Genomic DNA, 26242 nt, shown 5'->3' on the forward strand with positions numbered 1-26242 from the left:
TGTACTTGTCACTTCAGATTTCGAATGTTCTTTGTTTAGAGTGTGATATTGTTACTTTTGTTGTTGCCAGCTGCAAGTACAAGGTAGTAACATCAACCTTGTGCCGTTACCTAATTAGTGCCGCAATACCTTAGATAACAATCTGGTGTTAAGTGAAGATTATAAAGAAAATAAGAGCCACAATTCCTTACTTCAATGTTGATGCTCCAGAGACAACAAATTGAATTCCAGTAAAAGCAGACCTGTCTTGTAACTTTTCCGTCAGCTGTAGTAGGATAGACTCCGTTTAGCCAACCAGTTGAGTGTGCACCACACCTGTAAACAGGTGTGCAAGCGGTACGCATACGCGTACCTGCGGCATCCTTGAATCGATACCAGCTATAGAGGACACATTCTAGAATAATAAATTTAAAGGTATGGTTACAGGTATATTTACCCATTTGTGTTAATTAATATTTGATTAAAATAAGATGTGCGATTATGTCAACTAACAAGATTTTAATGATACTTCCACGACGCCCGCCGGTCTAATGCTGACTTTAGGGTCTTTGATCATGTTTGAGTAAGACGTCACGAAGAAGCAAGAGGAGAGGAAGCAGACTTAAATGCCAGATGGAATTCTTGGCACGACATTTCGTAATGGTTTTCAATTTCCCGCCCAAAGAACGTACAGAGAAGTAACACTGCCTCTTGCACTTGGCAGTAGCCTTCATCCACTTAGAATGGGTCAGACCCTTGACCGTATTTAGCACAACAACTAGCCTTGGTTGCACCGAAAAAGCAAGCAAGGTTTGCCCCTTGGAAATCCCAGAAACCTTTGAGCAAACACGAGAATCCGATTACTAGCAACTCACTCATAAATCCTTACTCCAATTCGATAGGGAAGTATAACATGGTAATTTGGTATAATCAACGGAGTTGATAACGTAAATTGGCCACCATAAAGAGTTTCAAAGTGGATCAGCCACAAAACGATTGCGCATCAAAATTTTACTCAATATTTCATTGTTTCACTTCGGAAATTTGCATGCATTTGCTTCTATTTTCAACAATTAAAATAGGAACTAAAAGTACCCAAAAAGCAATAAAGCATGTATCACTTAAAAGTAAAGTACAGGTTGTTATTGGCCAGTCAAAAATTTGTTAAACGTAATCACAAACAAATGCTAGCTTAATTCAGTTATTAAAAAAAACATGAATCTGTTGGTCGACATAAAAAGTTAGACCAGGGAACTCTTATCTATTTGCGTTAGTATTATCCAGATGATTGGAACTTTTTCTTTTTTTTTTTTTTTCCAGTTGTAACTATTTTGAAATACGTCTGTTCCCACCGGAAAGTATGCATTACTTCATACCTCAAAAGACATAAATAAAGCAATCATTTTTGTCTCTAGAAATTTCAATGCTTTACTTTAGTAATCATGGTAAACTGAGGCGAATTTTTCCAAAATCGTCACACGATAAAGTTAACACGAGTCCTTGGGTGATGTACTCTAAGAGGAACAAGTGGATACGGAATATTCTTTTGGACCAATACAATGTAGCTGCTACAGGAAGCATACATGACTTTCGTAGTGCTTCAATATTTTGAACAGCGTGTTACCATCAATGGATATACTGTTATGCCTATTTCAGTTTATGCATTACAAAGGGATGCTGAGTTAGATAAGTGATTATTTGTATCTACCTAAAGCGTAACTGTATTTACAAAATCATATTTAGGTCGTCCATCCTCCTTTTAAAGGAAGCCCCTATTGTCTCTATATCTCCCAGTCTGTAGCGAGCTTAATCGTTTAACCAATTCGGTTTATCTCATCATTGTCTTGCTTATGGCCCCGGCATGGAACTGTTGCAAAAGCATCCTGCGTTTGATAATGTCTACTATACTGTGCTTTGTATCTTCCTAAGGAAGCCCAGCCGCTCCTGAAGTCAATTGTTGCTTGACGTATTTCAATTGCAACGAGAAAGGGAAAGTAAGAATTGATTTTTGTTAAGAGCTACTGTTAGCGATAAAGGCATTCTTCACGTTTGCCTGAGATCAAAGCAAATTTACCAATTCAAAACCCCGCGATAGCTGAAAAAATGGACTCTAAATAGATTAAGCTACGATTACATAGCCATTTGAACGATACCTAATCTCCCTGCAGCTTTTTTTAAAGTGATACATGCTTTATAGCGGAGTCTAAATAAATTTGTTGGGTACTCTTAGTTCCTATTGTAATTGTTGAAAATAGAAAAAAGTGCAGGCGAATTTTCGAAGTAAAACAAAATATTGAGTAAAATTTTGATACGCAATCGTTTGGTGGCTGATCCACTTTGAAACTCTTTATGTTGGCCAATTTACGTTATCAACTCCGTTGATCATACCAAATTACCATGTTATACTTTCCTATCGAAGTGGAGTGAGGTGTTATGAATGATTTGCAAGTAATCAGATTCTCGTGTTTTCTCAGAGGTTTCTGGGATTTCCAAGGGGCAAACCTTACTAGTTGTCTTTTTGGTGCAACCAAGGCTAGTTATTGTGCTAAATACGGTCACGTATCAAGAAATGGCTGATTGTTCCAGGTCAACTTTCCAAACAAAAGTCCTGAGTAATTGGTAGTCCTGAGGGACTTTGGCTGAAGGGAGGCGGAAAAGCTCGTAACTGATCGAGAAAATTATCGGAGCGACAATTTTGCTGCACTGGGGGAGTGCGTAGGGGTCTGACCCATTCTATGTGGATGAAGACTACTGCCAAGCGGGAGATGCAATATTATTTCTCTGTACGTTCTTTGGGCGGGAAATCGAAAACCGTCAACATACTGAGAATGCTGGGGTGGTTTGTAACAATAAGATTTGTCACAAACAAAAACCTGATATGCAAGAAACAAGCAGTTTTTTTTTCCACAAGTCATTTTGTGGTATTGCAATGCACGACCTTTTTTTCCAGCATGCTCCTATTGACGTGGAAGCGACTTTTTGTCTCTGGGTTAAGGTTGTTGGTGGCTGTGATCACACTTCAGTGGGCTACAGTGAGGAATTGGAAATAATAGTTCAAAAGTCGAATTACTTAAGTACCTGTAAAGGTAATCTTCAAGATTTAGGTATGCAAACATTGTTTCAATACATGTCTCAGCTGCCTCTGAACGAAGCAGCCTGGATAGTCTTAAACTAATGCAAGCTTGTATCCTAATGGGTACTAACTGATTCTTTACTGACAGAAACGAAAAGATTACATTCTCCTCATGAGGAAAGTGAAAGAATCCACTCTTTTAAAAATCAGACTTATGGACGAGGAAGTTATGTATCTATTTTCATTTTCTCTTCATTACCTTCTCCTTAAAGGTTGTGCTATAGGGTACGAGTTACAAAAAAGGATTTCTCGCGCTACACCGCTGTACCTAAAATCAAACCCCACGTAACATTGTACCGGTAGCTAGTTAACTTTTGATTTGGTAACACGTTGTTAAGTTTCATATCGTTTCAAATACACTTTATACATAAGCCAAAATGAAGAATATCTGCAAGATCAACTTTTACGAAATGCCTGCTAAGAATTCCGATCACCTCTTATATTAAACAAGCAGTAGCCTTGACTTAGATTTCATGGAGAGTCTTAAGTTGAAAATGGTCTCGTGCAACATGCCCTTGTTAATGTCGTCGTGGCAAAGTTGCCATGAAAGTTGTCTCGTGTAACACAAACGATAGCAAAACATCGATAACGATGACAAAAAATATGTCAGGTCCGACATTGTTTCATCTTTCAAAACGATACCTTATTTAATCTCTTTTCTTTTCTTTTTGTTTTCGTTCTTTTTTGATTGTAATTAGCAATTTGGCACCATTAAATTTTGTTTTTTCCTAAGCTTACGATAACGTCGAATGTGGAATAAATAATTAGACGACCAGTACGAGGGATAGTTTTTGAGCCAAAGAATGCTTTACATTGAAAGTTTAAGACAACCTTGTTTTAATTTTTACCATTATCAACATTTTTTCAAGGTTAAGACTTAAAAATTCTCACTAAAAGTTTTCGATTAGAAAAGCAATGAAAAAATTAGTACTTTACGTGACTGTTTTGTAGCTAATCCATATATCCCGCGGTGTCTATTCTCATAGAGAACCAAAGATCTACGACAACATACTGATGAGTTAAAAATTGATGACAATATCAACAGGAAGACATTCGGCACATAATGCTCTCAAAATGTATTTTACCATCTTCATCATTTATAATTCGCTATTTTGTTTGAGGGAGCAGATTCATTTAGTGTGGTCATGTATAGAAAGAGAATTTAGCATTTTGAACATGTACGTGTTGCAAATAACTTTACTTTAAGACGTGAAATTTTTTTCAGAGCTAGGCGATAAACAGGAAATTGTCAGTAATAATTAAGCAGGAGACCAGTGCATAAAAAATATTTGCAAACAACAGCAGGAGTAGGTTTTACGGCAATCTTCCACAGCTCAAGCTAACGAGAGATTGCTTTCTGATTTGCAGTTTTAAAGGACAGATTTCCAATCTTTTTTTCAAATGAAATGTTGATGAAGCGTTTTCAACGGGAGAGAGCGGAAAAGGTGAGACTAAGGTCTGTTTTTTTAGACAAAGTTTGACGGTTTTTTAACAAAACCACGTCGTAAACAATTCTTAATGTAGCCTAACCTTACATCTGAATACTTATTTTTGTGAACGGTGTTAAAATGACCGTGAGCTAAGAGTGGAAAGACAAGGACATTTACTCAATCAGGCCCACTGATTACATAAAATCATTGTCTGGGATTAGACTTCGTGTAAATATTTGGCCTAAAAAGTTTACCTTGTAATTCCGCTTTTTCAATCAGTAACTGCGTTTTGATAAATAGGAAGCATTAATGCGAGTGAATCTATTGGAAAATGTAAATATTTGCAAGCGATACGGCAAGGATAAATTTTGCGATGATAAATTTTGCTTACCTAGATATCACTTCCTTTTACGAGTCAAGCTAAACAGACAAGAGATTGCTTACTGACGCGCTGTTTTAGAAGTCAGGTGTCCAATCTTTCAAAAGCAATGTCGATTAAGAGTTTTACTTTGGAGAAAGCAGAGTAAAAAAGTTACTCAACAAAATTTTACTTTATTCCAGCTCAGTACTTCTATCGTTATTGAAACGTAAATATTTCTTGCCCTAAAAAAGCTCGCATTAAATATTCCAATGTAAAATGTTTAATGTCTCAGGACAGTCTTCCCTTCCTGTAGTTTTTAACTCGTGGATACGCGGTAGCCTAGAAACGAGTTGTTGTGGGCGCTATGGGATATGCAAATTGGCTTGGACTCTTTGTAATTAGTCGTAATTAGTCGTCTTCGAACTCATGATCTATCCTTCCGAAGAAGTCTGAAGTCATGGCGCCATTGTGATTGCATCGATCGTTACGATGGTTATTATCTTTACTCGGCTGTTTCGACATTTACTAAATTGAAATGGACTTCGAATGTCTCAGATTAGTGCTATGATTAAAGACCAAATTTGAAGGGTCTTCAAATTTTCCATGCGCTAAACATAATAAGGAGCAACGAGAATCACGAGGAGTTTGTGAGTAACAGAGCAAACTGTTGAGATGGAAATTCCCACGGAAACATGTACCTATGACATACAAAACATGTTAATTTATATAATTACTTCTTTCGTTTGGGGGGTTTTTTAATGGGACGTTTCGGCAGCTACGCCAATTTCAGTCTTTTCGTTTATGTTGTTTCGTTTTGTTTTTCGATGCAAACGTGACTGTTTTGATGGTAAGAATAAAATGTGATCGGTTTCTACAAATCGTTGCCGGGCACGTGACCATACTTTGGCCGGTGTTGTTTTGATCACTTGACGATCTTTTTCGCTCAGAACACACGACGACTTCCTATTTAAAGGAATGCTTTTCCAATCAATTCCATCGTACCCGTGTAAAAAAATACAAGCATATGCGTGTAATTGAAAACAAAAGGGAAATTCAAAACTAGGAGAAATTGCGAGTGATCGGCCTCTTCTGCTACACGCGGGTTTTTTTTGGTGTAACAAGCGTGCGTTTCCCCTAAGTTACAATCACTTTACGCACGTGGGAATGCTGCAATCACGGTATAAGCAGTACAAGGTAGAATGTTTATTATCAACCTGGAGTGATTAAGTATGCACATACTCAGCAAGTATCCGTCACATACTCAAGTACTATAATTTGTATTCTTGCAATGGTTTTACTTTCTATCTTAACACCTTAGTTTAGTGATAGCGACTTTACAAGTATATATCTCTTTAATATTTTATCCACGAGTTGGCCACGGGCGCCCTTTGATTCTGTTACGCTTTGATAAGTAATCGCACTTGAAACGTCGCTTTGCAGGAAAGATACACTGTTTATCGTATTTTCTCCTTACTCTGGGTGTGGGTAGGTTTACTGGCCTACATCACCACAATTTGAAAAAAAGAATCTAACATAACGCTGTTACCTTGTTTATTTATGATTTTATTAGCTGTTTAGATGATTGCGTTTTGCTCTACCATCTTTTAACCAGATTTGAGTTCCAGTTTATATACCTTCTCCATCTTATTACATCATTTACATAACAAGCGTGACATATAGAAATTCAAAGTTGAATCAACCTCCGAAATTTCAAGAGATGGGTTTTTTCCCTCTTTGCATGATATCTTGAAAAACCTTCTAGGAATTACTGCATTCAGAAAACTTAAGTGTTCAGATCCATCAATGATTTCCTTTCCGGCGGAAATCAAATAATGTTTACAAAAGTCAATTTGATTGACAAGCTACAGATTTATTTAGCTAATTGATTTGTTGTATAAGCGTCTCACTTTTATGCTAACATGGAGATTTGCTGTTTACTTAAATCAATCGCTGGTGGAACTTGTGGGTTTAGTTATCGAGGAGACTGAAGTTGCCTATCTCAAGTCGTTCCCTTGCTTAGTTGTAAAAAAGATAAGTCAGTAGCGGAGTTGCAAGTTTTCAGACCCAGAAAATGAAGTTGATCTTATTTTTCCGGCATCTTCGAGACGCTAAAAATAAAACAATGAATTAGATCAGATCTCGGTGTTGGGTGGAGTCGTGGTTCTAATAGTAAATGTAGGTGCTTAAAGAAGTGTTTGGCCAAGGTGAAGGTAGGGTTTTAACTTAAAAGTCGATTCCAAAAGCCATAAGGGAATTGGCAAGTGTGTATCACAGATAGAAGTTAAGATGTCTGGAAAATTCATAAAACCTGGCTCCGGCAAGAAGGCTACTTACCGCCTTGTGCAAAATTACGCGTCCCGTCAGACTTGGGTCTCGATTGGGAATTGGTCAAGAGGCTAGCAAAAATCCAGACAGAGGCGGGGTTTTCTATACTAATGTCTGAACACTTTGTTGACTTCCCGCCGTTTGGCGGGACGCGAAATTTTGCACACTGTGGTAAAGGGCCCTTACGCATTAGCTACTAGACGCTGACAAAACTTGTTTCTCTTCCCCAAAAATCACATCAAACTTTTTCCATGCTAAATTTCAAGTGTGCAGCACGTATCAGCATCTCCCGGGGGACCCCTATACATACCTATACATACATTTAAATTGTCATGACAACAACGTATTTCTGACCATCAATCAGATTATTTGCTTCCTACGCATTGAAAGACGATCTCACTCAACTCGGCAAAAACTCTTCTCATTTCACATTACAAATGAGATTTTTGGTCTCTCTGCTGTGAAAACCACTCCATCGCTTGCTTGTGTCCCTTTAGTTCGGGACACTTGGGAGTGAAACGGCCCATTTTTGCACGTTTTGCAAACATCTTAAGCTTGCCAGAAAGAATAGTCGTCTGGTCTCTTCTCCAGCGTCGCACCATGGACTCGCTAAGTCCATAATCTCGAGTGATTTCCGAGCTGTTTTTTACAGCTTCAGCTTCCGCGCTAACTTTGATCTTGAAAGCCATAGTACACAAAGAGCGGCATGCTTTTGACATAATGAGAAAAATAACAGTGACGAAAGAGATACTCGATTGAAACGTTTGTCAGGTTCTAGTAACTGAGGGCATTGTTGTGTTTCTTCAGTCGCGTAATAGTATTTAAATCTTCACTGATTCCCCTTTTTTTCTTTTGTATTTATTCTCATTCATTAGGTTTTGTGTTCGGTGAGCCATTTCCCAATTTTTTCCGTGAGGTTCGCTCACTCAAATGGCCGGTTACCATGAAGAATTTCGCTCTTTGGACAACACAAGTCTTTTGGAAGGTCTCTAACTTTTAGGGCCTCGGCTTATAGGTGAAGAAATACGGTAAGAGGGTGGGGATGCGCGCCGGGAATTTCGAAAACGACGCCTATAAAATTATTAAAGCTACCTGAGTCTTATCCGTATGGGAGTAGTAACAATTTATGTCTACCCTTAAAATGTACCAATTCAAACACAAAAACTGAAAAAATCCTAAAAATAAAAACTCTTTTATCGACGTACTCTAGAGGCGGAAGTCAGATCATAAAATGGTCCTGTTAATGCTTATTTCAGTTAATTTTTCGAATGAAAAACACTCTAAAAGCTATCAGTTAGGTCTCTGGAAGTTCACTTAAGTTTGAGAGACCATGAAAGTTACCAGATCGCTGATTTTGACCCCTTAAAGGTACGACAAGCATCTTTACCCATTTCCGATCGCCTCCCCCTTCCCCTCCCCCGTCAGCACCTAAAAACAAAAAATGTGGTTTGTCAATGTTACTTCGTAAAATTTACGCGAACTGATTCATTAATTATAAAAACTTTTAGGCACTGATCTGTCAGATTTTTATGCTTGAAAAAATCTGTCCTGCTTCGAGGGAGGACGGCTATACTTTTAAAGTTTTGTTCGTCTTGACATCATTAAGTAGGGATTAAAATAACTGTACGTTTGTATTTGTTGAACAGACTATTTAAGTGCATCCAGAACTTGAGCCAAAGATCTTGCGATATCTGCTGTTCAAGCTTTTCTTTCTTTTCAAAGAGGCTATAGCGACGCTTGATCGCCACTAGCTGGACCGTACGAATTTCACTGATCGACACAACAAATATCGCCCCAATTTCTTTCATGGAACGCCTCCTTTATTAAATGTCGTATTTGACCGTGAAGCTAAAAATAATTGATTCACAAAATTAGGGACAAGAAATTAGCTATAGAAACACTCGAGGTAAATTAAACTTACATTGTTGCCGGATCTGGCGAGAGTTGACACAAAAAGACCTTTCCTTCCTTCGATAAAAACGACAGACAATTTCTTTCTATTAAACCACGAGTGCTTGCGAAATCGATCGAATTATTGAATTACACAATAGATCCGTTCTGTTTGGAAATGCGATACCACTTACGGAACGCGTGACGAGGCACCTAGTGTGACTTTTACAGATTATTAATTAAACGATTACTAAATCAAAACAAGGGATAAACTGGTGCCTTAGGGGCACTTACATGGCTCCCCTTGAAATCACCGTATTTCAAACAAAACGAAACATAATTAAAGTAACAAGTTCAGAGTTCACCGACATGTCCGTGTCTAGTCCTCCTTTTGAATGTGTTCGTTGAATGGCTCCCCATGCGGGAATCCCAGTCTTTCCTCTCTTGGCAGCAGCAGGACAAGCTTTTGAATGGGTCTTTCCAAAACTGATGGGGGGTGCACTCTCTTTCCAGTGCTGGAGATATCAGGGTCTCCAATCGCTACCTTGACATTACGCACCAGACCATCGGCCTTTTTGGGGTACGTTTCTATCACACGAGCAAGGCTCCACCGATTCCTCGCCTTGTTGTCGTCTTTAACGATAACTACGTCGCCAACTTGCATGTTACGGCGTGGTCTCGTCCACTTGGACCTCTCTTGTAAGCTATGAAGGAATTCCTTCCTCCAACGGCCCCAGAATTCGCATGATAAATGCTGGACTCGTCGCCAACGTTTCCTTGAGTACAGGTCTTCTCTTTGAAACACGCCAGGCGGAGGTAGAACTGGCTTTGCTTTCATTGTCAGGATATGATTTGGCGTCAGTGGAGATAGTGACCCTGGATCGCTTAGATTATCCACTGTCAGGGGACGGCTGTTCACGATCGCTTCGGTTTCACAAATCAGCGTGTGAAAGGACTCTCCGTCCAGGCAACTTGCACTCTTCTCCAGGAGGGCTGATAGTACACTGCGAATGGTCCTGATTTGGCGCTCCCATACTCCTCCTGCATGGCTGGCTGATGGGAAATTCATCTTAAAGGTTATCCAATCACAATTCTCTTTCAACATCTCAGTGCTGATCTTGCCTTGATCCATAGACTGCAACGCTTCGCGGAGCTCTTGTTTTGCTCCGATGAAATTCGTTCCTTGATCACTGCGCAGCTGACGTACAGGACCCCTTCTGCAGATGAAACGACGCAGGGCGTTGAGGAACGAGTCAGTCTCCAAGGAGTTCGAGACTTCAAGATGTACGGCTCTTGATGCCATGCTCGTGAAGAGGGCAACATACTTCTTTACCTCCTTGCGCCCCTCCTTAATATACCATGGTCCACAGTAGTCGACAGCGCAGTAGGTGAAGGGGGGTGCCGGTTCCAGATGATCCTCCGGAAGGTCGGACATTTTCTGCTCCTGGACTGCACCTCGTAACTTCCGGCAGGTGACACAATTTGCAATTTTGGAGGCTACAGCTGATGTTCCGCCGATAACCCAGAATCCATTGGCTCGGATCTCGTTTAAGGACATTCCACGACCTTGATGTTGAACCTTCTCATGGTAGTGCTTAATGATCAGACCTGTAACGTGGCCCTTTCTCGGAAGGATGACTGGGAACTTTGTTTCATCTGTAAAATTGCCTCGTTGGATCCGACCACCAACTCGTAGCACTCCAACAAGCTTGTTGGTAAGATCTGGGCCTTGGAGAAGATGCTTGTTAAGAGCCTCCCCTTTGTACTCTGCGGAGCAATCGAAGATTACGCGGATCTTGTCCGGCTTCTGAGGGTGGAAGACACCATGGTGAGGAAGGTACCATGTCTTTCCATCTTTCCTAACTTCGTCCTTTGGTATCTTCTCAGCATATCCCTTCTTAATCATGTCATTCATAAATGCCGTGTAGTCTTCTTTGTATTTCTCATCTCTTCGAAATCTCAGTTTCAACTGCTGGAGGCGATGGACTGCAAGCTTCTCGTTATTCGGCAGGGCTAACGATTCATTTCGTAGTGGCAATGGCAGTTCATAGTGTCCATCTGAACGATGGGTAATTCCTTCTTTAACCTTTGCCATGAATCTTCGATCATCCATGGAAAGGGTTTGTTGAGCCGCGTGCTTCCCTTCATTGAAATCTCGCTCGAACATTCTCTTAACTGCTTCTGGAGAGATGATCTCTGTTACGTGTGTCTCAACAACAAAACTATGGGAAGGTAATTCTTCGCTACCGATCTCCTTCACTGCAACTCTGTGACATAAGACATCCGAATCTTCTGTGGTTGTACTTCCTGTCACTGGACCAATGATGCCCCAACCAAGGAGGGTACGGATGGCATAAGGATCGCTGCTTCTACCAGGAATGACCTGCTTCGGCTTTATGGCGTTTGGACAGTTTGAGCCGATCAAAAGTCCCACTTGCAGATCGTTTTGGTACGGGTAAATCTTGTTGGCTAAATGACTTAGGTGTGGCCATTTTGCTGCCGACTCTGGCCTTGGGATCTCGTTTCTTCTTGATGGTATTTCGTTCCTTGAGTACGTCTTGGGAAGCTTGATGTAGACCGCTCTATCCATTCTTTCCACGATAAGACCGCTCACTCTACGAGTAGGAACTACTTCTGAACCATGCATTGTGTTTAGCTTCAATTGAGTCTCGACTCCATTAACTTGCAGTTCTTCGAGTATGCTTTCCTTAACGAAAGTTCCGTTACTAGCTGGGTCGAGCAGCGCATAAATTACAACTTGTCTTTTGAGGTTGTCTTGGTGGTACATTCGAACCGGAACAATCATAGAGTTTGTGATGGCATCGGTGACTCCAGTAGCATTACAGGTACTTGTACAGCTGCTAGTTGCTTCAGCTGCCTGAACTACTCTTGCTTGGTCTTCACTACCTTGCTTGGGAGAAATTTTGCTTTCATCATGAAGGATGGTCGGGTGGGGCATACTACATGTCTTACATACCTTCCGGTTTCGACATCTTCTTGACATGTGGCCGTAGCAGAGACAACCGAAACATATTCTAGCTTCTTGGATAAATGCTCTTCTTTCTTTAACAGTCTTCTTCTTGAAACTTGAGCACTTCTCCAGATCGTGATGCTGACTGTTGCAGAATGGACATGAAGAACCTGGTGGCGGTTGATCATCGTGAGGTGTGGCACTTGTCAAGAAGCTACTTGTACTCTTGCCTTTTCTTCCATTGTTTCGCCAGGTTGTGTTCCTGTTGGTGTTGTTGTCACTGCTGCTACTGCTAGTGAACTCATCTTTCCTTGCTTCCTTGAGGGCTTCAGGTGAGAATACTGGGTCGGTTGCCAAGGCTGCTTCTTGTGTTACAAATTTGACAACGTCATGAAACGTAGAAAGTCTTTCTTCTGATTTTAACATCTTATTGGCAAAACGGCACCATTTCACTCCCATGTTACTTGGCAGCTTTGCAGTTATCCTTCTAAGAGTGTCCTCGGAGTTAAGGCCTTCCATGTACTTTAACGTATTCATGGCTTGTTCGCAAAGCACCAGGAAATCAGCAAACTGTTGGAAACGCGCGCCGTCCCCTTCTTTCATAGGAGGCCAAGCATTCAGCTTATCCTTGTAGGCCTGTGCAACGCGATAAGGATGGCCGAATCTTTCCTTTAATACCTTTCTAGCCTTATCATAGGAATCTGGAGAGTCGAGGTTAATGAAGCTTTGAATTGATTCCTTTGCGTCCCCAGATGTGAACTGGTTTAAATAATAGAGCCTCTGCTTTGGATCGCTCACTCGGCACTCTATTAAACTTTCGAAGGCACTGATGAATGCTGCGTAATCGAAGTGGTTTCCAGAGAAAACCGGGGGCTGCTGTGCTGGGAGCAGACTCATTCTTTGTTGTTCGGCGACAAGCTTCACCACAGAGGTTAACTCGTCTGTTCTGTCGAAAATCTCCGGCTTTGATTCACGTGATGGTGATTCACCAGCTTGCGTGCCTTGGCGTACAACTGGGCCATTTGGGGGTTCAAAGGGCGGAGCCTTTGGGTTTAAGATCCCGTTATCTTGCAAAGGTTTCGTTTCACTAGGTTCCTCTTTGGGCGATAGCTTGGGTTTGACGTCTAGAATTGGTGTTTCATGCTTCGGGATCTGGGGGAAATCCTCCTGCCTTTCTTCTTCTTCGATTTTGCGCATGGTTTCTTCCTCAGCCTTTGCCTTAGCTAACTCCTTTTGCATTACTAGCTTCTTATACTCTGCTTCCCTTTCTAGAAAGTCCATTTCTACTTGAAGACACGCTGCCTTGGCCGCTGCCTTTGCTCTTCTAGATCTTACTGAAGAGGAGGAAGAACGCTTGGATAATTTTGACGAAACCAGAGACATTTTATCGCTTGTTTGTCTTTCCACACTAAGTAAGGCTTCGTTAATTCTAATGCGACATTGGAAATGTTCGCGATCCCGAATATCAAACCACTCGCACGCTTTATCTGCTTCCTTAGTGTCATGCAATTCCTTGTAATAATTGTGATGAGCGTCATTCATCCTATCCCTACACAAGTCTAGACTGTCACACTCTTGCTCTAGGACTCTTGCGTCTAATTCTTTTATCGATTCGAGTAAAGAGTTTACTTTCGTTATCTGCCTCCTCAGAGCGACTCCTGCGGCCTTTCGCTCCTCAACAAGCCTTTCCAGGCGAAGTGACTCGCCCTTTTCGGTAGGGATTCTTTCTCTTCTGTCCCTTTCAGTCGTTTCAACGCCGACTTGATGGTCTTCGTTCTGTTCGCTCGTGACTTCTTCCATCGTAGGATTTGCCTGCGCCATGGCTATTGTATGCATTCGACAAACTCCCGCTAATATCTTGAATTCCTCCAATCTTCACTATAGCGACGCTTGATCGCCGCTAGGTGGACCGTACGAATCTCACTGATCGACACAACAAATATCGCCCCAATTTCTTTCATGGAACGCCTCCTTTATTAAATGTCGTATTTGACCGTGAAGCTAAAAATAATTGATTCACAAAATTAGGGACAAGAAATTAGCTATAGAAACACTCGAGGTAAATTAAACTTACATTGTTGCCGGATCTGGCGAGAGTTGACACAAAAAGACCTTTCCTTCCTTCGATAAAAACGACAGACAATTTCTTTCTATTAAACCACGAGTGCTTGCGAAATCGATCGAATTATTGAATTACACAATAGATCCGTTCTGTTTGGAAATGCGATACCACTTACGGAACGCGTGACGAGGCACCTAGTGTGACTTTTACAGATTATTAATTAAACGATTACTAAATCAAAACAAGGGATAAACCCGTGCCTTAGGGGCACTTACAGAGGCATCAAAATTATTTTATGTCAAAGCTGCAGGAAACTGCTTGCGTGTCACCCTTTATTCAAGGTGTCCGACATGGTAGGACTGAAAATGGCACCTCGCTTTGATAGAAATCCTTTTGTTGTTGCTTTTTACTCCCTGAAATTATTACTTGAAATTTGCTCGGTAATTAATGTAAAAAAAATGTGAGTAATACCAGGAGCCCATCATTCGGGGCCTCCATACGAATTGCACCCTTGGGTCAACCCTGACCCGTATGTTTTTATTTTTAGAACTAAGATATGTGGGGGGAATTCTTTAATTTCCCGCGAAAACACGCTGACGTTTGCATAACACCTTTAAAAAAATGGCGGGAGGTTGCCTGATAGATATCAGAACTTTCGTCGGATAAACTTTCCGCACATTTCGCCGTTATTGAGATCCTTTGGTGCGGCCTGCATGTGACGTAAACAATAGACGACCACAGCTCTCTTATGATTGGCTATCATGGAATCACTCGCGAAAAACCTCGTGGGAGGTGCATCTAAAAATAAAAAGATACGCGACAAGGTTGACTCAGAGGGTGAGAAATGACAAATATTTACCTCCTTTTCTGTACCTTTCTATGCTTCCCCCCCTCTTAAAGAGGATTCAAACAGATATGAGTGTCGTACCGCGTTCACATTATCCAGGTACAAAAGGTCGTCCAGAATGAGTGTTTCGTTCTGGAATGAAAATTCCCATAAACTAATTCAGAAATGACTCGTTTCGTATAAATTCGGTGGCGGCAAGTAAGCAGACCGTGTATATTTCATAGTCGCTAGCAAGTAAATTTTGCCGGACTTTGAGTTCGTCTCAGGATAGAAATATATAAATACACAAGGAAATTTTTTTACTTTGTAACCGTCCTTTTGTCTTTTAAAAGCTAGAAATTCAGTAGACTCTGTCATATCGGTCATCGTTAAAACAGTCTTTTTTTATGCTACTTTTCGACACAGGAAAAGTATTTCGGCCAAAAATATTCACCAAAAAATAGATGTTCCTTTGCCAGCTTCAATAACGACAGGGGATTAAGTTTAGATGATAAAACAACGGATTATGTTGACATAATTACCAGAGGTCAAGTATATTCGTTATAGGGGGTCACACAACTCGGGTAATATTCACGGTTAAAATGTGCATATTTGAGTGGTCGAACGAAAATAATTAATTCTCGAAAACTAAAATATATTTTCACAAAAAAACTACACTAAAATTATTAGGACATATTGGGCTACAAAACATGAATGTAGTAGTGAAAACGAATTTTGGGTGACTTGCCAAAATATTACAGATTTGTTCGATGGATGCTGACATCCTCTCTTAAATTAAACATTTTACGCGACAAACATTGCAATAATTATTGCGACATATACATTCAAACGGAGTGCGCCTAACGAAAAATATTTTGCTATCTAAGGACAGTATTCCATCTTCCTGTAGTTCGTCTGTTACTGTTTGACAGGTAATGGAACCTGCGGGAAAGATTTTTTTAATCTTCTCCTTACAGGTGGTGTTTAGGTGTAATGAAAACAAAAGCAGAAAAATTTTGATCAACGTTAAAACGACAGGCTTTCAACTTCTCTTATTTCCCTACTTTAAAGGCAATAATTGGAAAGGAAATGTAAAATGTTCAAATGTAAGCTGAACTCAGCAAAATTGTAAAAGATTATATTCACATTAATGATGGAACACAACCAAAGAATTGTTGCTATTTATCTAAATATATTTCTTTTTGTCATCGGATTTTCGGTTTTTGCTGTTAAAACATTGAAAGCGGTTCTTAAGCTAGAGATTGGTGTTTTAAGATATTGAATTACAGTCACCATTTGAGCAGCATATTTATTTCAATTTGCGGTTAGGTGGAAGAAATACTTAGAAAAACAAATTTTAGTAGCAATGAAATGCTCGAATGTCAGCTTTAAAACTCTTTATGAAGACCAATCTACATTAACAACTCAGAGAATGAAACCAAATTATCTTAATGAAAAAATAAGTCATGTGCTGTTGTTTCATCTTTTAAAAAGGTGTTGTAAATAACGTTAATTTAAGATGTGGACTTTTCCTCATAACCTTAGGCAATAAACAGGAAGTTGTCAGTAATTCTGAAAGAAAGACTCCCCCATTCATTTTAAGTAGCAGGAGACCAGTGCAGGATAAATATCGGAAAAGAACACGGCAGGTTCAAATTTTTCTTGCATGCCCATATATCACTTGCTTTCACGGCTCAAACTTTCAAAAATAGATTGCTTTCTGACGTGAAGTTTTGAAAGACAGGTTTCCCAATGTTTCAAATAAAATGTTAAGGAAGCGTTTTCCTGGCGAGAGAGCAGAATGAAACATTATGATCAACGTTTAAGTAATAGTTTCTGGTGTTCAACTTTTAAACATCTGTTATTTCCTTAACTTGTAGAAAAAAAATGTAATATGAAATGTTTAAATGTATGCTAAGCTCCGCGGAATTTTCACCGAAGATGGACGACAGCCCAAAAATTGTACCTATTTACCTATATAATGGTCTTCATGTATTTATTTTGATTACCGTATTTGTGGTTAATTGCTGTCAAAGCATGGAAAAGAAAGGTGGTTCTTAATTTGGAGATTCGTGTCTTAAGATATTGAATAAGCAAACAAGTTAATTCAATTTGGTTGCTTAGTATAATCAATGAGATAAACTGATTTTCATTTTATCAACTTGGAGAAGGAACCAGAGCATTCCTATCTGTGTTCTTACTTATACGTGTACTATTATAACTTCCTTCGTACTTATGCCTATACAACTAAGAAGTTTTGATGTTCTTATCCAACTTTACTCAACAAAAAAAATTATGTAATGTGATATATTTTCTGTTTGTCTACGCAACAACGTCAAAAGCAGCGCAATTAGCTTAAACAACGCTTGTTTACTTAAACCCGTTCGAAATACATCTTTTCGGCCATGTTTTAAACACCAGCTTGTCGATACTCAAGACCTAATTCATATCTGATAACCAGAAAGAGCGCATAGCAAAAGAAAGAAGCACTTCTTCTGGGGAGAAGACATTTATTACTGGTAAGCCTGTTTTTTTTAGTAGTTCGTCGGTAAAACCTTTTGGCTTTAACGAAATGTAAATTCATGTTATTTAAAGCAGCAGCTTCAAGTGTTTGTCAAATTCTACTCACACTCCATTTAATTTATCTTATTTATAAAGGGTTAAGCTCTAAAGAATTGTTTTTTTTTGGCATCGGCGGGAGTAAGCTAGAATAAGGATTATGTATGTATATTGTTACGCTTACGTCGACAAGCGTGGTCTTGATAATTCCCTGGATTTAGAGGACGATAACTCTTTTGGTTTTTATGTTAGTTTTTGTTTCCTTCTTTAAGTACCTTTCATGAACGGTTAGTTTCGTCTAGAGGGACCTTACCTTGTGAGTACCTCTGATCGTAGAATTGATTTTATACTTTTAGCGAGTGGTTGGACGCGTCACCTGTCTCTCCAGGCGGTAAACCTCAACCTCAACCAAGCCAACCCCCTTTTAAATAGAAACTAAAATAATTCACCTTCTGTGTTTAGGTTCTCAGACCACGCAAATGTTGTCATTTCATGTTGTTCTTTTTCAAAGGGTAAGAAATAAACAACGCACGAGCTGGGGTATTGTTCTGTGAAGTAGATCTTTTATTTGGGCAGGTCAACGTTGCGATCTCCTGAAGGTCTTTTATTAGTCTCAACTTGGAAAAGGATTGTTTTATATGGCTTTAAGCAACTGTTGGAGCTCGCTGGATTTTTCGCAAACAATAAATAATCCTTGAATGATTTTGTCGCCTCCTTCCACAAAGTCTCAGCGACTTAGCAAAATTTTCCATCCGTCCAATCAACTAGTACTCTTATCGCCACTAGGTGTCCTCGAGCCAATGAGTGGAGTAAGATGGCCCTTACTCTGCTGGTGCTGATCGTTGTAAGTCCAACATTCTTAGATGCAAGTTCTCAACATAGCAGCGCAAAAGGAGAGGTGTCGATCTTGGGTATGATGCTGCAAGGACACATCTTCAAGAATATCACAAAAGCGGCTTTCGGTGATGTGTGTTTACGGGAATGTTACCAAGACATCAGATGCCAGAGTTTTAACTACGTCTTTACCGAAGACATTTGCGAATTGAGCAACCGTACCAAGGAAGCCAGACCAGAAGATTTTGTACCAAACTTTGAACGGTATTATTTCAGAAAAGACATGAAGAGAGGTGAGACCTTAATGTTAAACTTAGAAAAAAGAAAATAAAGAATTAAGCATGTATTATGGAATGATAAATGATATATGTAAACAAGAAACAATCCGTTGTTTTTCAGTGCCTCTCGGGTCCGTTCCAGAACTTCCGGCTGAAACGTGTAAAGAGATTAAAACAAGTGAAGGAGGGCAAGCGGTCAGTGCGAGATACTGGATTTACTCCATCATACCTGAAAAGATTGTATTCGCTTACTGCGACATGAAAACAGAAGGTACCTTAATTCATCATGAAAATCGATGTTTAAGTTTTTCGCCTTTATCCTCTCAGAGCAAACTCCACATTAAAAAACGTAGACAATCATTACTGGCCCTGAGATCATTTCAGTTTGAAATATAAAATGTGATTGAGTTAAAAATATTTACTCAAACAATTGCCTGTTGTGCAACATTTGCATTGTTTGTCATCAATACTTCTGCCGTATCGTTGCCAAGGCCTTTGTGCACTGATTTGTGTAGTTTTGAATTATGTTGTTCCAACAAATTTGAACATCCTTCCACGAATCGTGTTACGATATAACCAAGGACGCCTAGGTGTTGAAAACTAATGCCACCGATACTGAACAGGTCTCATGTCACTTCTTCCTGTTTCCTTTTGGAGTTACAAGCAGTAATAATCATCATTCGGAACTCTAATACTGACTATTTAATGTTTTTTCAGATGTTGACGAATGCAGCTCTTCCATCCCCATTTGTGATCCAAAGGCCAACTTTCAGAATACGGAAGGCTCATTTCATTGTCAGTGTGTGACTGGATTCTCTGGTGATGGGAGATCTTGCACCGGTAAAGTTATTTTTCAAGGCAGACTTGGTGGTTGCATTGTAAACACAGAGGTTTGGGCCCTAATCGTGTAAGCTTGTTATGTTCTTGAAGAAGGTTCTTTACTTTCCATTACTTTTCAGCAAGAAAGGGGCAGTAAATAGGTAGTAGAAAAATTTCAGAAAATCGAATCAACAAAAGATTTGAGGATGTGAGGATGTGTAGGAGGGAGAGTGGGGGGGGGGGAGGGGGGATATTTAAATTGTGTTATTCCAGGTGTTAAAAAATAGTACTAGCGATAGTGAACAGGTCTCTCATCACTTCTCCCTGTGTTTCCTTTTAGAGTTACAAGCAGTAAAAGTCATCAGTCGGAGCTGCACTACTGACTTTTTTATTTCTTTGAAGATGTTGACGAATGCAGCTCTTCCACACCCGTCTGTGATCCAAATGCCAATTGTCAGAACACTGAAGGCTCATTTCACTGTCAGTGTGTGAGTGGATTCTCTGGTGATGGGAAATCTTGCACAGGTAAGTTTATTTTTAACATCTTAATATCAACATCCATCCTAGAAAGAGTGGTTTGATATAACCATATGTGTCCTAATTTATTTTTTGTTGGTTAACATGTAATACTAACCAGCATGACCAGGTAGTCTGCCACTCATAGGCCTTAAGCTTAGCTTCAAAGAGTAATTTGCTAGTGGAGTTCTCGCTCTGTTTCCTTTTAAAATTATGGGCGGAAGGAATCATCAATCAGAGCTCCACTTCTGACTATTTGATTTATTTGCAGATGTTGACGAATGCAGTTCTTCCATCCCTGACTGTGATCCAAAGGCCAATTGTCAGAACACAGTAGGCTCGTATCGTTGTCAGTGTTTGACTGGATTCTTTGGTGACGGGAAATCTTGCTCCGGTAAGGATATTGTTGAGAGTTAGGGTGATAACTTAATGAACGCCGAGGTTTTGGCCTTAGTCTTATAAGTGTGTTATGTTTTGGGGCTAGACAATTTAATCTTTGGTCCCTTTCTTGAGATAAGGGGACCAAATAGTTACCAGCACACTGTTAGGAAATATAATTAAAAAGAGATTGACGGAGGGTGGAAATAAAACAAAATAATAGCCAGCGAAAGTGAGACTTTTCTCCCTTTGTTATAAACGGTTGTAAATTCGTTTATTTCTGTTTATTCTTATCATTTAACATATTAACATGAACAATCTACTTGATTAGTTTGGGTACAAAGCAAGTCAACCAACTGGGTGCGAATCGACTAAGTCGGGTACAAAGCGACTGGGCACGAAACGCCCCTGATACCAGAAGGCTGGTAACGGGTTTAAAATATAACACAAACCAGCATAACCAGGTCATTTGTCAGTTATCCCTCTCAACCTTGCCCTTAAGAAGAGATTAATTTAGTATCAGAAAACTTGCAGTTTCAAGAAAGTATGTTTTGTTTTTAGTATGCTGTTGGCTATTAGCTGTAGCTGAAGTATTTCAGACATGCATTTTACTTTGGCATTAAAAAACTTATCTTAGTTGTTAAGTTTTGAATGGTGTTGTTCTAAATAATTCCAAAATTCCTTTTACGAAATGTGTTTCGATGTCACAAGGTGCACCCAGGTGTTGAAAAATAACACTACCAATATTGAACAGGAGTCTTCTCACTTCTCCCTGTGTTTCCTTTTTGAGTTACGAACAGTAATAATCATCAGTCGGGGCTCCACTACTGACTATTTAATCTCTTTGCAGATGTTGACGAATGCAGCTCTTCCATCCCCGTCTGTGATCCAAAGGCCAATTGCCAGAATACGAAAGGCACATTTTATTGTCAGTGTGTGAGTGGATTCTCTGGTGATGGGAAATCTTGCACCGGTAAGTTTATTTTTCAAGGGAGACTTGGTGGTTACATGGTAAACGCAGATCTTTGGGCCTTTGTCATGTAAGAGTGTTATGTTTTTGAAGTAGATTCTTTACCCTCCGATCCCTTTATACAGGAAGCAATAAATAGGTAGTGGTGCAGTTTTAGAAAATTGAATCATGAAGAGACTTAAGGAGGATGTGTAGGATGGAGGAAGGGGGGAATTTGGAACTTTGTTATGCAAGGAATATTAACATCCATCCAGAAAGAGTGATTTGATATAACCATATGTGTTCTAATTTCTTTTTTGTTGGTTAACATATAAGTTCCAACAAATTTGAGCATCCTTTCACGAAAGGCGTTTCGATGAAACAAAGTGCGCCCAGGTGTTAAAAAATAACACCACCGATATTGAACGGGAGTCTTGTCACTTCTCCCTGTGTTTCCTTTTGGAGTTACGAACAGTAAAAATAAAATACGTTCTAATTTCTTTGTAGTTGGTTAACACATATCGCCAACCAGCATGACTAGGTAGTCTGTCACTCATTACCTCTAGGCTTAGCTTCAAATAGTAATGTTCTTGCGGAGTTCTCGCTCTGTTTCCGTTTAGAGTTAAGGGCGGAAAAAATCAATTTTCAGAAAATAGAATTAACAAAAGTTTGAGGATGTGTAGGAGGGAGAATTGATGGGGGGAGGGGGATTTTATATTGTGTTATTCCAGGTGTTGAAATATACTACTAAGTATACCACTAGAGTTACAAGCAGTAAAAGTCATCAATCTGAGTTCTACTACTGACTATTTGGTTTCTTTGTAGATGTTGACGAATGCAGCTCTTCCATACCAGTCTGTGATCCAAATGCCAATTGTCAGAATACTGAAGGCTCATTTCACTGTCAGTGTTTTAGTGGATTCTCTGGTGATGGGAAATCTTGCATAGGTAAGGTTATTTAAGGCACATTTGGTGGCTAGGTAGATGATGCAATGGTTTAGATCTTAGCCCAGTTAATCTATTGTGTTATGGTGGCACTTTTTAGCTAAGAAGAAGAAATAGGTGGAGTTGAAAGAAAAATTCTAAGGAAATTTGCTGAATTGCTCAGAGGTTATTTCTGATTGACTGACAACCCATCTAAGAGGGCTCATAATCCTATTATTGCACAACTGTTTCGTTATTGCTTTGATTTTTTAGTATCCACTTGATGGATCCTTCTTCCTTTATATCCTTACACTTCCTCTTCTTATCTTTTTTATTCTTTGTGGGTAGGAAAGACCTATTACCGCGACAATCTGCTTCTCAGTATATTTTAATCGGTACAATATCTGAACACTGTAAGCTACCTCAGCTTGTCTTATAAAATTATTAAAAACTACGTAAGTGCAGTTAAAAACGGCAGCAACAACAACAGCAAAAATACTCTAAACCGCTAAAGGGGTTCGTTTTTGCTAAATGTCCCTATTTCTGTCATTCTGTATGTATTTTGAAATTTTGACATCTTGATATATTTGCAGCCAGGTCTTCTCCACGGTTACTTCTTTCATGGCTTCTCGGTGATAACTTTTTTTGCCCACGAAATTTGCTATTGTTCTCACCGCTTTAGGAGGAAGGTTGCTCCTTTATCTAATACTGAATTTAATTATTTTTGAGAATATAACTTTTAATCTAATGGGTTCCCATACTGCTTTAACAGAAATGGACAAGTGTCAGACGGGATCGCACTCCTGCCCCTCGAACGGCCAGTGTTTCAAGACGAGAGGCTCATATATTTGTACATGCAAGCCTGGATATTATGGAGAGGTTACTAAATCGTGTACAGGTAAGTATAAAAAAATGAATAATTAAAGAAACGCATATATGTATATATATATATATATATATATATATATATATATATATAACTAACTGCAGACAGTACTGTTTCGGCCTTCTGGGCCTCATCAGTGCAGTGCTGATGCTAGGATGGAGGAAAGACTATATAGCCACCTCAAGTGATCTCACATGTGTGGGATCATCTAAGCCATGCCAGAGTGCTCAAACTGCATTTCCACAGCTTTCCCGAGTCCCGTTCCTGGGATGATTTAAAGCCTAATTTAAATGAATCAAGCACAATTGAGGTCAGTTTGATCTCAGAGACCTCCAGCACTTAGTCATTTGTATGTTGATTACACAGCCGTTAATGAGGACGCTCCTATCCGTTTAATGGGCGGTGGAGCAAACTACGGCCGCGTAGAGGTTTATCACAACGGGCAGTGGGGCACAGTGTGTGATGATCACTGGACAATCAACGAAGCCAATGTGGTGTGTCGTCAGCTTGGCTTCTCTGGTGCATCTCGGGCTATTTGTTGCGCTGAATACGGTCAGGGTTCTGACCCAGTCTGGATGGATCAGGTCTACTGCCAAGGGGGAGAGGCAATGTTATCTCGATGTACGTTCCTTGGCTGGGAAAAACATGACTGTGGACATGGTGAGGATGCCAGTGTGGAGTGCAATAATTAGACTGGTCGCAAAGAAAAAAAATATTTTCCACGAAACAATTTTTTTTGCAACAAGTAATTTCGTGGCATTGATCTACACGACCTTATTGTAGCATTCTCATACTGACACGTTGCTAGTTTTTGATATCGGTTAAAAAATTAGCAACGCAAGATTACTAATATTTGCAAGAGCAACAAGTATGCTCGGAGGCAAACAGTACTTGCTAATTACTTCCGAACCAGCCAATTATCGCGCGCGAGAGGCACTGTTTACGTATTTGGTACACTCCGCCAAAATGAGATAACTACCGAATATAACATATTCAAGTATTTTACGGCAGTTAAGGTGTACCAACAATTTCGGTAAATCATTATCCGTGGGGTATTTTGAACAATGACTACATTTTTCTATAGGTGTTCAAGCACATTAGCGACACCGCTGTAGACGTACATCTCTTTTTTTCCGTATTTTATGGAATTTTGTTTCTTTTTTGGCACAAGCACCCAAAAGAAAAATAGAAACAAAGCCATTCCAGTTATTTTGTGGAGTATATTTCGTATAAGACCTAAAGATCGAAAGCAAAAGGAACAGATAATATGAAAGATAGAAATGATGGTGATAATAATTATCATAATATTTAACAAGCAAGAGTTTGTTGAACAGGAGCTACGAGAGCTTTAGGAGACTTAAACTTTGTTAAGACTGTCTCTTTAAAAATAGTCTCATGTAACATACCGTTATCAGTAGTTTCCGCAACAAATTTGCGATAAAAGGTGTATCGTGTAAAAGGAGTACTGTTTGAAGGTTCAGTACGGGCAACGCTATTATTTAATTTACGTAATGATAAGTAAGTCTCCAAGAGGACTCAGTGCGGGAAATAGCGAGATAATACATGTAGATAGACGAATTTAATAAGCAACAAGGAGGGGTTGCCATAGACCTCCTAATAATAAGCATGATTAGCAATCTTTTGTGTTCATAGAAATTAGCCTTGTTATTCTTATCTTTGAATGGAAACTTAATAATTTGTAAACATGTAACTAGAGCCAGAAAGGTTAATTCACATTAATGTGAGTGAATGACAGTTAGTTTTGCCATCTATGGAAGGCAAATGTATTTGGTAGCAGTAAAACTAAGTCTTGTCTTGCCGTTAAGGTACATTTTTCAGATCGTGTATTCAATCATGACTAATTTGTATACCTTTGATAGTAATATAATATAGTTGCTGTACATGTTAGTGTTACTATGAAAAAAAATTAAATGTGACTTTGGACCATTTTTTGCGTAATTCTACATTTGAAATACATAGCTTTTACTTGGCAGACACCTTTATGCGGTGATGCACGAGAAGCTTAACATGCCGTGTGCTTATATGGCGATACTACTGTAAAACGTAATACTATCGAAGCATTTGAAAATATATAGTAAAGGTTATGAAATGCGCAGGCTTTGAAATGACAAGTTTTTATTGTTCGTCTAGGCGGGCGTATTCAATCATACCCAAATTACATATGACTGGTAGTAATAAGACATTGCTGCCAGACAAGTGTTATTTTACAAAGTATAAAAAATTTTTTGTCTTTACAGATGATCTCCGGAATTTCAGTAATTAGCTGACCAACGAGAAGAATTAAAGCACAGACTTGTCTAAGGATACGATACGTTGCGGCGTAACATACGTAATAATGGGGTTTTGCACCTAATGAGCCAGTCCTAACCAGAAATTCCTAATTGCGCGTGTATAGAATGTTTTCCACTGTCTCATGCAAAAGTCATATAGTCTTTATTTAATCTGAAAAGAGCATATCAGGATAGTATTTCCTTTATTTTGAAATCGCGTGTATGATTACAGACCCAATTGCACTCTGCTCAGTTCAATGGCCATAATTAATTTTTATAAAGTAGCTCTTCATAATTCAATCATTTAGAACCACTTTAGTGACATCAAAAGAAATGTTCTCCTGATATGCTGTTGGTAACAAAGTAGAAATCCCACCCATACCCATTTCATACTTCTTTGGGGACCAAGAAATAAACATTCTAACCGTCATAAGGTAAAAAAATGTCCATTCCTTGGCCATGAGAATTCACCCAGGAATCCCAGCTAAGAGGAAAATAAGCAGCATTGAAATCATCTTCTTCAAAAAATGTCCATCCCTCCCTAGACACTCCCTTACCAGCAAACAAGAAACGAAAAATGTTTCCCCCAAAAAAACAACCTTACAGGCCAACGTGACCGCGATTTCAAGTGCCGTTCGACGGCCACCTTAAAAGGGCACACATTTTCATGAATTATTGCAACGTCCGGGCTTGGCCTGTTGAATAACTCCACGCATCGCGGTAAGATACCCTCCTCTGCCTCCCACGAGGCTTCGTAAAGCGAGAAGCCCTTCCAAGTCAACCAAGTATTCTATCTAATTAAATAAAAGGCAAAAAAAGCCTGCGCTGATT

At 39.4% G+C, this 26242-nt stretch overlaps 2 protein-coding genes and 1 pseudogene across 2 annotated transcripts; 1 reads left to right on the plus strand and 2 right to left on the minus strand.

Annotated features, from left to right (window-relative positions):
* The first annotated feature begins 4211 nt into the window (after positions 1-4211).
* On the plus strand, positions 4212-23812 carry LOC149052622 (uncharacterized). The gene is made up of 11 exons (XM_089203940.1): positions 4212-4290; positions 4481-4557; positions 18323-18663; positions 18770-18919; positions 19366-19488; positions 19870-19992; positions 20255-20377; positions 21212-21334; positions 22136-22258; positions 23007-23132; positions 23487-23812. The coding sequence occupies exons 3-11, from the start codon at positions 18351-18353 to the stop codon at positions 23810-23812; spliced, it is 1530 nt and encodes a 509-aa protein (XP_089060066.1). The 5' UTR covers positions 4212-4290; positions 4481-4557; positions 18323-18350.
* On the minus strand, positions 9498-14423 carry LOC149052623 (uncharacterized). The gene has a single exon (XM_089181296.1). It carries the CDS (start codon positions 13923-13925, stop codon positions 9498-9500), a length of 4428 nt encoding a protein of 1475 aa, XP_089037422.1. The 5' UTR covers positions 13926-14423.
* A 2019-nt stretch (positions 23813-25831) lies between the features above and the next one.
* The window catches only part of LOC149052624 (uncharacterized), a 45125-nt pseudogene continuing 44714 nt past the window's right edge, over positions 25832-26242 (minus strand).

Source organism: Pocillopora damicornis, chromosome 1 (genome assembly GCF_964200805.1).
Source record: "Pocillopora damicornis chromosome 1, jaPocDami1.2, whole genome shotgun sequence".
Classification (NCBI taxonomy): Eukaryota; Metazoa; Cnidaria; class Anthozoa; order Scleractinia; family Pocilloporidae; genus Pocillopora; species Pocillopora damicornis.